General features: G+C 53.8%; 5 protein-coding genes across 5 annotated transcripts; 3 read left to right on the top strand and 2 right to left on the bottom strand.

Moving 5' to 3' along the window:
* Positions 1 to 2,216: 2,216 nt before the first annotated feature.
* CGCS363_v002131 (uncharacterized protein) lies at positions 2,217 to 3,347 on the bottom strand (the record flags this gene model as incomplete). Its single annotated transcript, XM_036633980.1, has 1 exon — positions 2,217 to 3,347. One exon carries the CDS (start codon positions 3,345 to 3,347, stop codon positions 2,217 to 2,219), a length of 1,131 nt encoding a protein of 376 aa, XP_036500408.1.
* A 648-nt stretch (positions 3,348 to 3,995) lies between these two features.
* avnA-3 (Averantin hydroxylase) lies at positions 3,996 to 5,903 on the top strand (the record flags this gene model as incomplete). Its single annotated transcript, XM_036633979.1, has 7 exons — positions 3,996 to 4,070; positions 4,129 to 4,684; positions 4,746 to 4,929; positions 4,985 to 5,098; positions 5,167 to 5,437; positions 5,512 to 5,675; positions 5,729 to 5,903. The coding sequence occupies 7 exons, from the start codon at positions 3,996 to 3,998 to the stop codon at positions 5,901 to 5,903; spliced, it is 1,539 nt and encodes a 512-aa protein (XP_036500407.1).
* A 736-nt stretch (positions 5,904 to 6,639) lies between these two features.
* On the top strand, positions 6,640 to 8,232 carry CGCS363_v002129 (putative transporter; the record flags this gene model as incomplete). The annotated part of the gene is made up of 1 exon (XM_036633978.1): positions 6,640 to 8,232. One exon carries the CDS (start codon positions 6,640 to 6,642, stop codon positions 8,230 to 8,232), a length of 1,593 nt encoding a protein of 530 aa, XP_036499372.1.
* Positions 8,233 to 8,605: 373 nt separating this feature from the next.
* On the top strand, positions 8,606 to 9,979 carry CGCS363_v002128 (uncharacterized protein; the record flags this gene model as incomplete). Its single annotated transcript, XM_036633977.1, has 2 exons — positions 8,606 to 8,796; positions 8,857 to 9,979. 2 exons carry the CDS (start codon positions 8,606 to 8,608, stop codon positions 9,977 to 9,979), a joined length of 1,314 nt encoding a protein of 437 aa, XP_036499373.1.
* A 277-nt stretch (positions 9,980 to 10,256) lies between these two features.
* On the bottom strand, positions 10,257 to 15,244 carry KTXA-2 (Killer toxin subunits alpha/beta; the record flags this gene model as incomplete). The annotated part of the gene is made up of 7 exons (XM_036633976.1): positions 10,257 to 10,473; positions 10,542 to 11,024; positions 11,093 to 11,421; positions 11,481 to 13,099; positions 13,155 to 13,656; positions 13,720 to 14,159; positions 14,221 to 15,244. The coding sequence occupies 7 exons, from the start codon at positions 15,242 to 15,244 to the stop codon at positions 10,257 to 10,259; spliced, it is 4,614 nt and encodes a 1,537-aa protein (XP_036499378.1).
* Between the last annotated feature and the right edge of the window lie 1,524 nt (positions 15,245 to 16,768).

The following is a 16,768-nucleotide window of genomic DNA, read 5'->3' as shown; positions in this document are numbered from 1 at the left end:
TGGTAGGTTGCATAGCGTTATTCGTTCTCGTGTACTTTATTTCGGCTCCGAAACTCTGTGTTGATAGTCTGGAACCGAGGGGGTAGCGCTATGGTACTCTGGAAGTACAATGCCTCCGGGGATGATATTTGCTCTTTCATGCGGTCGCGCGAGATACAGTTTGGATCGGAAGGGGCAAGCCGTTCGTTGACATGAACCGGTCGCGTCCGCATCCGTCTCGGACCCCGACGGGGATGTTGGGCGGGTTCCGAGGAGCGTCTGGTCCGTGATGTGAGGGCCGTGACTTGGGGGGCACACATTCCATCAAGACGGCCATGAAACGACGACCGCAGCGTTGTGAAGTGAGACGGTAAGCATGCACCGTTGGACTCTGAACATGAGTTCGTGTATGAGTTCGTGATACTTGCGGTGAGTCGCAGCCCAAAGGCTATGAGAAGAGGTGTACGGTTTCAGCTGCACTGCATCGAGATTCTCATGGCTTTACGACACGTGATATTATTCTTATCAACACAACCGCTGCACTAGTCAGTTGAACCGTCCAGTTTGCATTGTTGCAACGCCTCAGATCAAGTTTGTTGAACTTCTATCCCCTCATTCATTGTTGAGTGAGTATTCACTGTCCAGTCCGAGACTGTCGCGAACTAAAACCACCTAGCGAGTCAGAGGATTGGGCATTCAAAACGGTTTTGGATTGGTCTTAGTGTTCATTCATCCCTATTTCCCCAAACGGATGTTTGTGGTGTCATGAGAAATTTCCCATTGGCTACCGTTGTAAGCCTCGTTCAGGAGTCGCCTCTAGCCGGTGGGCGGCCGCGCCGTTGGAATGCCGTTGGCGCAGCCAATTACCGGCATTGGGGCGCAGAAACCGGTTAGTCGTTAGCGTTGGAATCAAGGTAGCCTACGAAACTGGAGACTTGTCGCATCTGCTCATATCAACATGTCAGTTTGTCAGTTCGGAAAGCAATGGATGCAGGTCTCACGCACGTGTAAGATTCCGCCGAGGCTTTAAGCCACACCATTCCGCTTCGAAGGAAGAGCCTTTGTTCTGCTCTTTTCAAGAAACCAATCGCAGCGTATGCATTTGTCATAGTAAATGGTTTGGAATCAGCTTGGAAGCGTGACCTCCTTGGTGTAAGCTAAAGTGGCAATGCAGATGCAGACACATATTAGCCAAATTGTTATTTTCAGATATTCTTGGTAAGACGGGACTAGGTGTCAACAAACCGACTATTCCATTCTCACTCTTTCCTTCATGCTTCCTAGTGCAGTGCTCTTTTGCTGTTATCTTGATCATGTCTGAATTATCAGCGTTCTGTCTATTCTCCAACTCTCAATGTCATCCTCAAAGCCCCCCACGTGGATGCAAAAGCAAGGCTCTCTCCGAACTCCTTACAACTTCGTTCATCCTTCTTCAACTAGCGCAATCAACCCACCTTTCTTTACTCTTCCATGCAAGACGCAGATAGTCTAGGCAGTTAGTAAATGGATTGCGGGGTTCGGCTGCGTCCCGCGCGCTTCTCTCACTCAGCTTGCCAAGCGAGACTAGCGCGACAGCTTAAAGCTGAGCTCAGCTTTACGAAATCACCGCAGCACCAACTGCCGGTGCCGTCTCTTCCGTACCAAAATCACCGACTGCCTAGAGCATGTTGAGAATCCATAGCTCCGACTGCCCACCGCAATACCCCAGGCCCCACATCGCCCCGGAGCCGATAAAACACACCAAAGGAGAGTCCGTCCGTCCGTCCGTCGTCCACCGGCCCGGGGCGCTGGGCAGGCCGACGCTGGATCCCACCTGTCCCGAGTCATGTGGCTGGTGGAAACCAACAAAGCGGGCCGCAGCCCCTTAAACAATGCAACTAACGTCGTTTCTGTCTTCTATCTTAATAATAACAACCAACATGTTTCATCCGAATTGAATAGCGGCTATAATCATTCTAAAACAGGGCAGAGTTGCACATGGGATGACTCGCCGCCACCCAGTCCCTTGGCCCACGCTTTTCAGGGGGCATATTTCCAGCCTTATTCTCATTGATATTGATAATCGCATCTTTTGCCCGTAAATAGACGTTTGCCAAGACACACATAGCCACGATTTGTCATTGAGGAATTCTTGGATCTTGAAGAAATGGCATTGCAGACCTTTGTTACCGATTAAATCATCGGCTCTTGGGACTTGTTTTACAAATATCACTTGTTTCCTTTTTTTTCTTCTCCCTTCAACTTTCCCCTGCCCCTGAGCGCAGGCCACGTTCCAGACCGTCGACAAGCCTTCGTGCGAGGCGCGCGGCTTCTCCTGTTCGACCCCTTTCAGCCTCCTCCTCGAAGCTGCACCGCTCGGTCCACCAGTCCAACCATGTCTCCGCCCTTGCGCCTTCTTTCGCGCGAAAGAGGCCGACGCTGATGTCGATGACGTCGGGACGCCATTTGTCGTGCCAAAAGACCGTCGCACCGCATTTCCCACAGAACTCGCGAAGGACACCGGGGGAGGAGCCGTACGTTTGGAGGATGCCGGGAGGGAGCGCGTTGAAGTCGAGAGGCATGACGACTTGTCGTCCGTCGGGGCTGGGGACATGGAAGAAGATGTTGCTGCGCGGGACAAAGGCCCACGTCTGGATTTCGAAGCCGGTGATGAGGCGGCAGGAGCGGCATGCGCAGGTTCCTGCGAGGTATTTCGTCCCGTCGGCGCGAATCCACCACTTGTCCTTCTTGGCGTTGCCCATGAACTCGGCAGAGTGCGAGCAGGCGGCGTATTGCAGGTCGGGGTAGCCGGAGTGAGGAATATAGCTCTTTTCGTCGGGGCGGGTGATGTGGAAGCTAACCGTGCCACAAGCGCATGAGGCTGGCATCGATTCTGGGCTGAGAAGGGAAGGCACTGACGGCAGCATCTCTTTCGAGCCGTTATCGCCGTTGTGCTGTAGTATCTCCATTGTTTGACCGTCGATCTCCGAAAGCCACACCGAAATGCCACCGTCTTTTGTGTCGGGCACTGAGGTATGCCGGACAAAGACCGCATCTCCGGTGGCACCGTTCCCGGTGGCATCGTTGATGACACCCGTAGCAGCTTCCCATATGACAGCTATGACACCAACACGGCTTCGAAAGACGTGGCAACCGCAGGTCGAGCAGAAGTACCTCGTCCATCCCTCCGCACCTTCGTGCTTTGTGAGACCCTTGGAGATATCGGGTTGCTCAATCGGGTAGTAAGACGTGCAAAGCACACCGCTGGAGTGGCGATCAACATCGCTGTGGTTGATTGACAGCTTCACGGGGCCTGTGTCTGAACCTCGCGCCTTGACTTGTTGCGCAGTTGCCCCGCACAGGCAAGAAATGCTCAATGTTGACACCATGTTGCTGTGAGATGAAGAAGCCTGAAGAGACAACAGGCCATCAGGGTTGAACACAATGTATTTAATAGTTCATCGATCTCACGATAAATTCGTCTTATCTTGAACGTCACCAGACTCGCTCCCGACGATCCCCGCACCGGCGGGGCTGGGAAGTAAGCTTCGGGCCAACCGGAGCCGAACCGTCCAGCCGGAAGTGGAGAACTTTCCGAAGTTTCGGCGAAAATAATGCCCCACAACGATCGGATCCGCCCCGCCCTAGGGCGTGCTGGCCGGAAATACGGGTTATACGCCGAAGCTATGCATTTGGGCCAATGATGTGCCGGGATTGGTTTCAGGCTTGGAGAAATAAGTTGGAGGCGTAGCGGAATGTCGCTCGAACGGATTCTCGGTGTGGCTGATGTTCATGGAATCAAGGTGAGGAAAAGCTTTACCGAGAGAGTTGGCTTGTGGCGCTGAAGCACTTGTTCCGGGTATGCAGACGCGAAGGAAATAATCTATTGCTATAGAAATACCAAGAAAGCCTCATTCAGAGAGAATCAATGAAATAATTCCTATTGTGATGCTAATCTTCGAAGCCGTATCTTATTAAGTTCCATTCTTGCGTTCTCCTAAATCCTGCAAGAGACGCCGCCTCTGAGTTCGTCCACGATGGCTGTGTTAGCCTCAGATAACACTGCCGACACTCCGCTAGGGCATGTAGCATTCATTGCGCTCATCCTTGGAGTAAGTAAAGTCCGTGATTTGCCATAAATCCGAGTCTCATGCTGACTTCCGACCCCAGGCTTCGGCATGGACGCTGTGGAGCGTCGTCTACAACCTATTCTTCCACCCACTCGCACGCTTTCCAGGACCCATTCTTGCTCGAATATCACCAGTACCGTATGTCATTACGCTGCTCCGTGGACGCATCCCGTTCTGGGTGAAGGCATGCCATGACAAATACGGCTCAGTCGTCCGCGTCTCGCCCAACGAGCTGTCTTTCGACAATGAGGCAGCATGGAAGGATATTTACGGAAGCCGACCTGGCCATAAGAATTTCCACAAGGACCCCATACATGTGGGAAGTATCCAATCGGTGCCTGGTGTATCCACGATTACCATGGCCAACGACGCGGACCACGCGCGGCAGCGTAGGGCGCTTTCGCATGCATTCTCCACCAAGGCTTTGTTGGAGCAGGAGTACATCGTAAAGTCGTACATCGACATGTTCTCGCTGAAGATGAGGGAGTTTGCCAAGCTCGGGAAGCCTGTGAACGTCGTTGATTGGTTCGCATACACAACGTTTGATATTATCGGAGACATGGCTTTAGGAGAGCCATTTGGGTGCTCGACAAGCGGTGGGTCCTGAAACGACCAAGGCCATTTCATATGACTTGCATCTAATAATACGTGGGGTAGAGGACTTCCACTTTTGGGTACCGCTCATCAGTTCATCCATTAAGGCGGGTGCCTTTGAACAGGCTACGAGACGAATCGCCGAAGCGGACGGCTACTTGCAAAGACAGCTGTTGAAGTTGATACCTGGGCGCATCCGAACTACTAGGATGCAACATCTAGAGTACAGCAGGGAAAAGATCTTGAAGTAGGTGTATGTCCTTGAACATTCAACAACAGACTGCTGATCGCTTCTCTGTTAGACGCATGGCTCAGTCTGGGTCAGACCACAAAGACTTTCTTTATTACTTGCTCAAGCAACAGGAAAGTGGGTCTATCAACGAGAATGAGGTTATTGTCAATGGCGCACTCTTTATGTAAGTATTTGATTGCATAAACCAAGACGCGCCTAGTGCCGAGACGACGACGACTTATAACATCGCAGAATAGCCGGAACAGAGACAACAGCGGGCTTTCTTGCGGGGCTTTTCAACCAACTCCTGCGGCATCCAGGAGTTTTACACAAGTTGTCGGATGAGATACGGTCGAACTTCCAATCCGACGCCGACATTAACTTCGAGGATTTGGTCAAATTGCCTTATCTGAGTGCAGTGATTGATGAAGGCCTACGAGTCTTTCCATCTGCACCGATCGGGTTTGTGAGGACAGTGCCACAGGGTGGCGATACCGTTGACGGAGAGTTCGTACCAGAAGGCGTATGTGATTGCTTGAGTTTACACTGGAAATCGGTATCTGCCTAGTAAGCTTATCGCTGACATCGGTTTGGTAGACAACTGTTTCCGTGCCAATGTGGGGTGCCACGCATAGCGAACGGAATTTCAAAGAGCCCTACGAGTTCCTGCCCGAGCGCTGGCTGGACAAAGAGAATAGCACCGACAAGTTTGGGGCATCGAATGCCTTCTCTCTCGGGCCACGAGGCTGCATTGGACGCAAGTACGCTGACTTCTGAATCCTCTGATCGATGTCTCTTGCTAACCAAAGTCAAGCCTGTCGTACATGGAGATGCGTCTAATCATTGCAAAGCTGTTGTGGCACAACGACATCCAATTTCACGGGAGCAACGATGCGTGGGATCCTGAGACAGACTATCCTGGGCTAACGGTGTACAATAACTGGATGAAACCGGGACTGTGGGTTAAGTTATCACCGAGACGGGGCTAGATCGTCGTGTTTGGCTCGCTCTCTGTTCATCGGCGGGCTACAGAGAAAGACCTCATTCTTTTGTTATACCATCATCTTATGTTGAGGCTGAATTTTATCGTGAAATTGAGACCTGTATCTCAAAGTTTGGCAAAGACAAGACCGTTTACCAAGCGACATGAACGAAGTAGGCTCACGATAATGTCAACCTCAATTCATAAAGAGAGCAAATGTGCAAGAACTTCCCGACTTATGATATAGGCTCCCCATTGACAGCGTTACCAAGTCTCGATGATAGTCGTGACAGTGAATTGCGCATGATTCAAGAACCCGGGGCCATCGTCCGGAACATGTCGGCGACAGACCGAGGGAGTGGGGCCGAGTAGCAAAATGCAACGCTTTAGTTAACTTGCACCATCGGCTCGACAATGACGTGCTTGACCGAAGGATGATAATGGCCAGATTCAAGCTCTTGATACGTCCGCCACCAGCGGAGCTTCAGTCTCTTATCGGAAATGTGTGGATGCTCCAAGTGAAAAAAGCTCTTGATCTCGGCACCTTGGCGCATCATTCTGGAAAATATCGCCAGCCACCGCGATCGTTCGCTCTCGGCGTTGATGATGTGCTCAAACAGGGCTTCCTGCATGACCGATAAATAGTGATCGTCCGTCGCTACATGACTCTGGATCGTGTCTGCGATCTTACCTCTTCTCTTGATTTCCGTCTCGTATCCTTGAACCTTCGGCACCGTCACAACATGGCCGACATCAACGGAAAGGGGCCGGCGGATGGCCCCGATACCGAGCTCCCCACCGACGCGGACAAGCGGCCTGCCTCCATTACCTCCGCTCCGACGGAATCGTCGCCGGACCACCTACCGAAGAAGCAGCCTTTGTCTGGCGCTGATGCCGCTCTGGAGCTTCTCAACGAGACCGGCCCTCTGGGCCACGCCGTCGATCCCGAGCTCAATCGCAGGCTCAAGCGTCGCATAGACACTCACATCATGCCGCTCATCTGCATTGTGTACTTCCTGCAGTACATCGACAAGACCGCCATCTCCTACGCCAGCGTGACTGGCATTCAACAAGACACCGGCCTTCACGGCAACCAGTTTAACTGGGTCGCATCCATCTTCTTCTTCGGTCAATTGGCTTTCGAGTTCCCGACGATCCGTCTCATTCAGATGTTTCCTCTGGCCAAATACACATCAATCAACATCATGCTTTGGGGTCTGGTTCTCGCGTGCCTTGCTGCGTGCAAGAGTTACGCCGCCCTGCTCGTCTGTCGCTTCCTCCTCGGAGTGTTTGAAGCTGCCGTGGTACCTGCGTGGGTCCTCTTTACCTCGCAATGGTACACCAAACAAGAACAAGCTTTTCGCGTTGGCATCTGGTTCTCAGTCTGCGGAGCGGCGCAAATGTTTGGTGGCTTCTTTGCGTATGGCGTGGCGGTCCATGTTGGCAAAGACCCAAATGCTCTTTTGCATGGATGGCAGGTCATTTTCCTCTTTCTTGGACTTTTGACTGCCGTCGTGGGCATTGCCTTCTGGTTCATCATGCCTGACTCGCCAGCCTCAGCTGCCTTCCTTTCGCAAGAAGAGAAGGCCGCGCACTTGGAACGCATCCGCGACAACGAACAAGGAATCGGATCTCAGGAGTTCAAGTGGTCGCATGTCAAGGAGGCACTGACGGACACCATGACTTGGCTCTACGCATTCTGGATCTTCGCCGCCAACATTCCCAATTCAATCGCGACAAGCTTCGGAAACATCCTCGTCAAGGGTATGGGTTACTCCAGCGAAGAGTCATTGCTTCTGGTCACACCTCTTGGCGCCTACGAGATTGTCGCCCTGGTGGGTCTGACATGGCTTGCCATGAAGACACGGCAGAGACTCTACTGGTGCATTGCGGGCCACATCCCCGCGATCGTGGGTGCCATTCTCATGGCCACGACGTCGAAGGTTCCCGCGCTGATCGGCTACTACACTTCAGGAGGTATCCCGATCGGCTGGACGACGATCCTGGGTCTTCAGTCAACCAATGTTGCGGGATCCACTAAGAAGGTTACGGTGGCATGCATTGGGACGATCGCGTACACCGTGGGTAATATTATCTCGCCGCAGACTTTTCAGGCACGGGATGCGCCGCGGTATCTCCCTGCCAAAATCTCCATCTGCATCATCTACTTCTTGGTTACTGTCGACCTGTTCGTGATGCGGTGGGTGCTGGACAGGAGGAACAAGAAGCGCGATGCTGAGAAGGCGGCTCTCGGGGATGCTTACAAGGTGGAAGAAAATCACGAATTCTGGGACTTGACGGATCTCGAGAACAAAGAGTTCAGATACGAGTTGTGAGCAAAGGTTTCTCTGGCACGTCACTGTGTTATACGTGAGTATCAGACGAGAGGAACAGTGATACCCCGACTTAGTTGAGTACAGATTTATGCCCACAATAGATCTTCTTAGGGAAAATAAGTTCGCTCTCTCTTGCGAGACTTGAAATCAAATGATTGAAGTCCATCGTGACACTGATAGAGACTCTGTCAGAACTGTCGATGGTTCAAAGGGAGAAAAATCGACATGGGTTGTCCACTTCTGAGCCTGGCGCGAACTTACGTAAGGCGGGTCGTAATGCAGCTCCTAACCCCCGCAGTGATTAGATCGCTGCCTAGAATCGATCACATTCACACCTCAAGCATACAAGGTGGCGTGATGAGAATCGTGAGCTATGAGTGCCGACGAATTCCGCGAGAGTGTCGAGAGTGGCGAGACGCCAGTCGACAGCCATGATCGACTGTTGCGAATAGCATTCATATACTTGGACGAATCGGTGTGGGATGGCAGAGGCGTTTTTGATATTGTTGATCGACTTCACAAACGTGGTTGGTCGTTTGGCGAGGGAGACCTAAAATTCAATCGGTAAGATTCTTGCATAGAAGGAGCTATTAGGGTGAGAAGTAATGAGCTGACAATGACAAGCACTCTGGACCTCTTCTATCTCGCTCAACTCGTGGCCGCAATGTACCGCTCCTCGGATGAGGACGAGGGTATATTTGCGTCGCCAGATGACTTTGACGAATTCTACGTCGAGCATCACGAGCTACTAAAGGAGGATGCGTGGCGAGAGTACTACTCGTCTGCTATCCTTGCACAGCCAACCTCACATCGTTTCTACCGTCTTCCCGACTTGCAAGATCTCCCCGACTCAAGCGACCCGCTCGCGCAGCCACGCCACAAAGGGAAAGGTCACCTGACAAAGCTTCCTCGCTGGGCACACAACGTTGTGCGCACCTGTCGACGACAGCCATCCCTCCCCATCGAGACCGTCACTCAGATAGCCCTCGACACCCTCGAGAAGACCATTGCACGCTTGCGAGAGGACTATTCCAGCGTCCAGCCGTACTCAGAGACCCAGGCTCGCTTCTGGCTCAAGTACATGAAAATAGACTCTCCCCGCGAGCCGTCAAAGGAGGCGTGGAACTCCAATGACTTCGGTATCTCTGTTGCACAGGGAGCCTTCGACGTGTGGGCTTGGGAAGCACATTACTCACGAGAACGATGGGAGGCCGTCGACGCACCGCGCCTTGAGCCGGACCTGGATGGCACGCGCGAGAGTGAGGTTACCTGGTGCGGGTTGCCCGATGGCGGGGCTGGTGTGATGGCGCGAAGCCGGGGATGGGAGCCGGAGGTGGGGAGCGAGGAGGAGGTTGCTTTCCTCGCGGCTGTTGCGGTGAAGGAAACGGAGGGCGTCGATATGAGAGATTTGGACTATGGGATGCGGTCGCACATTCTCCTTGGATTGATGGGTGCTGCTTCAGGTGCTGAAAAGCCAGAGCAGGTGGACGAGGTGAAGCAGCGCATGGTTGTTAGTGGAAGAATTGACGAGATCAGGGTCGAGCAGTGGATTCGAGAGGCGCTGATGATCATGGAGCCATACGTGCGCAAAAATGACGGATGGCCTGCCTCTGAACAGGATCGGAGTGAAATGCTGCGGCATATTTTGATGGAGAATGGACAGCTGTTTACAAGATGGAGCCTCTCGGAGTCTTCCAAAGAATTCAACTTCGAGCTGAAACCGAGGGATAGGACCAGATTAAGGTAGGAACACGACGATACCAAAATGAACAACTATTGAATTTCTTTTTGACATTATGTGCTATGTTGATATTATCCCACGCCGACTATCCATGTATACTTCAAACTGTTATTCCGTGCAGGAACCAAATGCCAGCTGACATCCCGTTCCGCAGTAAGCATTCGTGCTTCCACAGTAACCCCACTCTGAGCAACAATCGCCGAAAGCGGACCCAAGACAGGTTGCGCCCTCGGGATCACTGGTCGAACTACATGTGCCATCCGTCGACACCACCGGCCCTGACTCAGTACATGAACCAAATGCCGACTGGCAGCCTGTACTGCAGTGCGCCGTTGTATCGCCGCAGTAGCCATACTCTGAACAGCAGCCGCCATACCCGGAGCCAGCGCAGGTTGTTCCTCCAAAGTCGGCACCGCAGCGGCCGTCGGCTGAGGGGTTTGTTGAAGCGGAGGGTGCTGCAGAGCTTGAGGATGATGTCGTGCTGCTGGAAGTCAATGACGCTAGGGAGGAAGTAGCCGAGGATGACGAAGATGATCCCATAGAAGCCAGCACAACCTCCGTCGTGTACGTCGACTTAGTCACGGACTCAATGGTGGTCGTGAAAGTGACTGTGTCCCCAGGACCCCATGGCTCAGGCGAGTAAGTCGGCTCTTGCGAGTACGTCGTGCTCTGTGTTGTTGATCGACTGGGCAGGCTAGGCGTATCGCTGACGTACTGTCGTCGACGTAGCTCCGGCAAGTCGTCCGCCATCTCCTCCGGGGTGGACCGCTTCTTGGCCGGGAGGAATGCGACGCCAATGTCGTAGCCGGTGAACTCGCATGAGAGCTTGGGCCCGCCGGCTGACACAATGGCTCGCTCGACGCAGCCGTCTTTCATGAAGAAAGGCAGGTTGAAGTAGGCGCCCGCGTACTTGGAAGAGGTTCGCTCACGCCAGTCCCAGCCGGTCAGGGCGCCGCAGCCCTTTTCTTCAGATTTGAGGCGGGAGCCGCCGTCGGTGCTCCAACCGTCGATGTTGTATACTTCAAAAGTGTACCAACCAAACGCTGTGATCCTGAGCGTGAAGTCAAGTCAGATAGATGTTCACTAGTAGGAAGATGAGGACAGGTCGGCTTGGCTTACCAATAAGCACAGTCGGCTTTTGCGGTTGGCTCAACCACGACAGTGACCGTGGTGGTCGGCGTGGTCGTCTTGGTTGAGGTTGCGATGACAGTAATGGTCTCTGTCAGACCGAACTGCTTAGCGGTGAATGTTGATCCGTCGTAGTCAGATGGGTTGGTTGGAGCGAACTCCAACGGAATTTGCTTCCCGTCAATCATGGTCTGATCGGCTGCTTGTTCGGCAGACAGAGCCGCGGCGATATCTGGGTCCATAGAGCATTCAGGGCTACCAGGCGTCGTGGTTGTGGCGGTATCTTGGCCGTTGCAAGCAGTACTCGTCACGCAGCTAGTCTTTTACGAAAGTCAGCGCCTCGTTCTCACCCGAAGACATCCTCAATTGCTAGACTTACCTCCGTTGTCCGTGTGGACGACTCCATGTACCACGTGCTATAGCTGGTGACAAGATAAGTGCAGGCCGACGCGGTCACGGGCTCCTCGCAGTTCTCGCTACTGTCGCCGCCGTCGGTGCCCTGCGTGTTTCCGCACCCGCCCGGGATCAGACAGCCCACGCCACCGCAAGACGACAGAGGACATGTCGGCACGCAACCGAGTACGCCGCAGCCTCCACCGCAGCCAAAGATACCGCATCCACCGTCGCAGCCAAATAGTCCACAGCCGCCGTCGCAGCCGAAGATGCCGCAGTCGCGGGTTCCGCAGCCTGATCCAGTGCAACCTGTGGAAGAAGAGGTTGGCGTGGGGGTGACAGCGACGGGAGGGATTGGGACCGTAGGGTCGGGGTAGTCTACGGAGTAGGTCGGCTGGGGCTGAATGGTTACGGGGACTGAAGTCGGGTAGAATGTTACTGGGGGAATGATGACCAGGGGCACATCCGTGTCGGAAGAGGTTGCCGGTGTTGGGGTGGTGACGGGAAAGGTGGCGTGGTTCGGAGGAAGAGTGTACACGAAAGATGATGGAGTAATGCTCTGTACGGGGTTGATACTGTAGTGTGCGGTATCTGTCGACTGCAGCGTCAGGGGTTGGAGGCTGACGTCGGTCATGGTGAAGGACGGGACGGGAATCGTTGTTGTCACGACGTACACACCGCCGGCCCCAGAAGACAAGAGAGTTGTCGTCAAAGCTGGCCAGCTTGTGACGGTATGGGTGGCACTGAGCGGGTATGGGGGGAAGACGACGATGCACGGAGGTTCGCAGCCTACCAACGGATCGTCGGAGTCCCAGATGCTCGGTGGGGGATACACGATGTTGGAAGACGAGCCGTAATCGATGCTGTCGCCGCCAAAGCCTTGAAGATCAATAGCCCAGTCGATGATTCCCGCAAAGTTGAGGCTTTCGTAGAGAGCCTTCCGGTCTGCCTTGAGATCGTCGTCCATGTGAGCGACCCATTGGGTAGAGTCGTACACGGCAATGTTCGACTGGCTGTCTTCGTCAAAGTACGACGAGTACGATTCGATCGACTGCAGAGCTCCAGACGACGTCATCCATGTTCCGGTTCCCGCCAAGATGGAATTGATCTCGGCGTTGGCGATATACCCTGCGGTTCCGGTGCATGGACCGGGATACGCTCCGGAGCCGTCCCCAGTGTACGTGCACATGGGACCGGTGCAGCCCGGTGTTGTCATTTGGAACGAGCGGCCGTAACTCGAGACGCCAACAGCGAGCTTGTTTGACGGTACACCTGCCTTGGTGATCATGGACAGAGCGAGGAGAGTCTCGGTGATGTTGGTGTGAGAGCGCAGGCAGTTGCCCTCTGGGCAGCCGTCGATTGCGTACTGGTTGGAGTAGTCCCACTGGCCATGAAGGTCATATGTCATGTAGACTATGTAGTCGGCCAACTCTGCCATTTCCTCGATATGGTAGCCCTTGAGGTACCAGAAAGAAGCGGGCGCGCAGAAGGAGACGGACTTATCAGAGGGCATCGCAGCCCTCAGCTTGGTGAAGAAGGTGAGATAGTTCGCGGCATCCTCGGCCGTGCCGGCTGGGATATCGGGGATGTCTGGGGCGGCGGGATCTGGGAGTTTTCAGTTAGACATGGTCTTGTGTTAAAGGAATATTCTCGAACTTACATTCCCAGTCGATGTCAATGCCATCCAGGTCATTATCCTGCACGAACGCAACGATGTTGGCAACAAAGGTGTCCTGGTTGGCGGGGTTGACGGCGTCTCGGAAAATGAAATACGTCGCCGGCTCGGCCGAGAAAGCCCAGCCGCCGAGAGAAAGAATCTTCTTGAACCCAGACATTTGCTGAAACAGCTCCCACTGCTCCTGGATGTGGCTGACGTCGATGGCATACGTCCCAGTCGTGACGACGCCGAATGCCAAGTGGATGTGCGTGTACGGGGTCACATCCATCGCGGTGATCTTCATGTTCAAGCACGGACGGTCCAAGTTGTAAGCTTCAAAGTAGCCGATGCTGATGGGCTCGGCTGGAGCTGATCCGACGACGATTTCAGTTCCGCAGTTTGAGATGCAGCCATTCTCGCCCTCAGCCGATGTTCCGGGCGCGCCGGTCTCCGACTGAGAAATGGTGCAGAAGTCCTTATTGATACCACATTGACCGTGCTTGTTCTGAAGGAGGGAAACAGATTAGCTGCCGTGAAGAGTTGATGGAAATGGAGGTGTGATACGTACACAGCAGGCATTCAGGGGACAAGGGTTCAGGCTGGCGAGATCGACACCTGCTCCCGGCTGGGTGGTTCCAGGCTTCTGTGGGCCGCACACAGCGTTGGCAATGGGAGCTGGCATCGGAGGTGCACCAGAACTAAGGCAGATATACTGGTAAGCTTGCACGTTCGAGCACCCCTGCCAGCCCCAAGTCTGGGTGTTGAAGCTCTCAATCTCATCATTGGTTAGACTGTTGGCTGCTCCTAAGGAAGAGCAGCTGTCGCCAGGCACGACGTAGTAAGAGAAACAGGTCCCATCTGAGTTGGGCTGCGGGCGGAAGTCGGGCAGATCACCGGCCGAGCAGCAGACATGCTGTCCCACTTGCAAAGTTGAGCAGAGTGTCGAGTCCGGGTTATAAGTGGTGAAGTCGCTAGCGGAAATGCCACACTCCGCCGCCAAGCTCGCGCCTAAGTAATATGGATTAGTCTTCTGTGATTTGGCGGAAAGTCTCACATGCGAGATACTCACAGCTATCCCCGGACACGACCTGAACAGTTGAACATTCAGCTCGTCGTTGAAGCATGTTCGACCTGCTAGACACCGATGAGGCGGTACCGGCGGTGCTGTTGGCACGGGTACTGTTGCCAAAGCTCGCAGTGCTGTTGTTGGAAATACTGGGAACCGACAACGTAATGTCCTGCCAGTCTTCCACCTTGTCGAAAGACGTGATGCACTCGCCGGACGCCCAAGTGGCAACGGCATCTTGTACGAACTTCAGATCGCGATCTCCGCTCACAGCAATACCGAGGCTGTATCTAGAGCTACGGCCGTCCTTAGCACATAATTGCGCAACGACACTGTCGGAGAAACCAGTAGTCTTGATCTTGGTGATGAACTGACGCAGCACAGATGGCGGGATATCGCTGACGCCGGATCCCGCGAAGAGACCGAGAGCGACCGTATTTGAGTATGCGAAGGTGGTGATGTCGGTGCTGTTCGACTCCCGTCGAGACAAAGAGGCGGCGAGCTGTTCTGACGCGGCTTCAAAGTCCTTCAACTCTGCCGGTGTCTTGGTCACGTTGAAAGCCAGCTGCAGTGACTCTTGGACCTTGGTCACGCTGCATTTCGGCAGACATGACGGGCCTTGAGTGGTGTTGTTGCTGGTGACGTTGCTTGCGCCCATTGCGAAGCTGGCGGTACAAGCGCGAACAGTCTCGTCCTTGCGCAAAGAGTTGGAGGGGTTGAAATCGAGAAGCATAGTCTCGTTGCACATTGACAATCGTCCGAGTCTGGGATACAGAGTCCAGTTGCCTGAGTTCAAGCCGGACTCATTGCACCCAGCGGGGCAGCGACTCAGAACCAAATCAACGAGTTCTGGAGCGAGCGTGTTGTTGCTGATGGCTGCTGGAGCAGCCGAAGTGGTTGCAAGTGGATGTGCTGCCAAGTAAGAGGCCAGCTTCTCAGAGCCATTCTCAATTGCCGTGGCTGGATGGGATAGCATGAGGGTGATGGTCACCACCCCGGCCGTGATAGACCGTGGTACGAATCTCATTGTTGATACGAGTAAGGAACGTGGATGATAGGAAAGGGAACGCAGCAAAAGGCTGGAAGGAACGTGGTGCCGAGGACAAGAGCAACAGGAGGGACTGTGTTCGAGCCGTGATAGAATACTTATCAAGACGGTCTCCTCAGACCACAGAAGGCAGGCTGGCGAATAGCTCCGAGGCAGTTCAAGTGCCTCGTCAACTGCCATATCCCTGGTCGGCGAACTGCCGCGCTAGACATGGGTTGACGCTGGTTCCCGACTCTGCTGCGCCTGCGTCTCGCAGATATGCTTATGTGTTTTTGCGTTTTTGTTCGTCACGTCCCACCAAAAGTAACATCTGGTTTCCTTACGTCCTCGGGCGTGAATCTGCTTCAGGCGTGTGCTATCCGACGCCAGGTTTAGAAGTCTTGGCTGCCGATCGTCTTGCACAAACGACATCGTTTGGTCCGTCTAGTCCTTAGCAGAAACATTCCGCAAGGGCGAGGAAATCGCGGTTGTGCTAGTGAGTTACTCAGTCGTCAATTGTGGAGGTGATGCGATGCCAGTCACCACCACCTGGCCTGGCCCTACGAAGAGGTGGAGCAGTTCGCGGCCCCTGCTAATCGGTGCCTAGAATTCATCGGGGACGGGCCGACCCCTGTTCTGCACGTTTGCGGCTACGCTCCGGACAATTCTCTGCCTAAAGCAACTTCATTTCCCAGGGACGCAGGGAGAACGCCATGGATCTGAATCCTGGCCGAGTAATGGTGCGATTCGTACACCCCATTCTGGAATCGCTCTGCTCTGAGTGAAATGCCATTGGCTGACAGGCACTTGAGTTGCAGTATCGACGCGTACACCCTTGCTGGCATCTGAACCAACTGACCTCTCGTGCCAATATTTCACGCACATCGTGAGGCCATCAAGTCAGACAAGTCAGATTTTAGCCCTTGAAATGGATATCGAAGTGTGATCGGATATCCCGAATAACGAACTGATGATAGCGCCCGCTAATAGTCTGCGTGCCAAGTCACCGCGCTGCAGAACTTAGCCCGCTGACTTTTATTGCTGAGGTTTCCACCTTGGTTGCTACTGCACAATGACCGAGGCTTGTAGCCTGAAAGCTCCCTCTGATACTGCCCGACTACCTTATTACTTGGGTTGGGATATCTCGCTGGTGTAGTTTCGCCTCTTTCCCACTATTTCCCATCTGCCATGGCAGTCGGTCCTTCAACTTTCATTACCATCTCACCATAGTCATTCGTTTCTCGCCAACAACTTCAGGATGAAGTTCTGGGCTGTTGTCGCTCTTGCAGCTGCCGTTGCGGCTGTCCCGTTCGAAGGTGTCTCTTTGCACAAACGTGCCGGGGCAAGAAACCATATTGGATATCGGATTGTCTCCAAGGTACATTTTGTTGCATCTTCCTGTCTCCCCTTGTTTAAAATGGGCAACGTCCTTTGCTTTTCAAGTCCTGACATATTCAAAACAGGCTGAAGCTGATGCCATCAACGCCAATGATGGAAAGGCTGTGCAGTCGCTCGGAACCTCGG

The sequence above is a fragment of the Colletotrichum siamense genome (genome assembly GCF_013390195.1).
Source record: "Colletotrichum siamense strain Cg363 chromosome Unknown KSG_Cg363_contig02, whole genome shotgun sequence".
Lineage (NCBI taxonomy): Eukaryota > Fungi > Ascomycota > Sordariomycetes > Glomerellales > Glomerellaceae > Colletotrichum > Colletotrichum siamense.
This window is presented reverse-complemented; position numbering and strand designations above follow the sequence as displayed.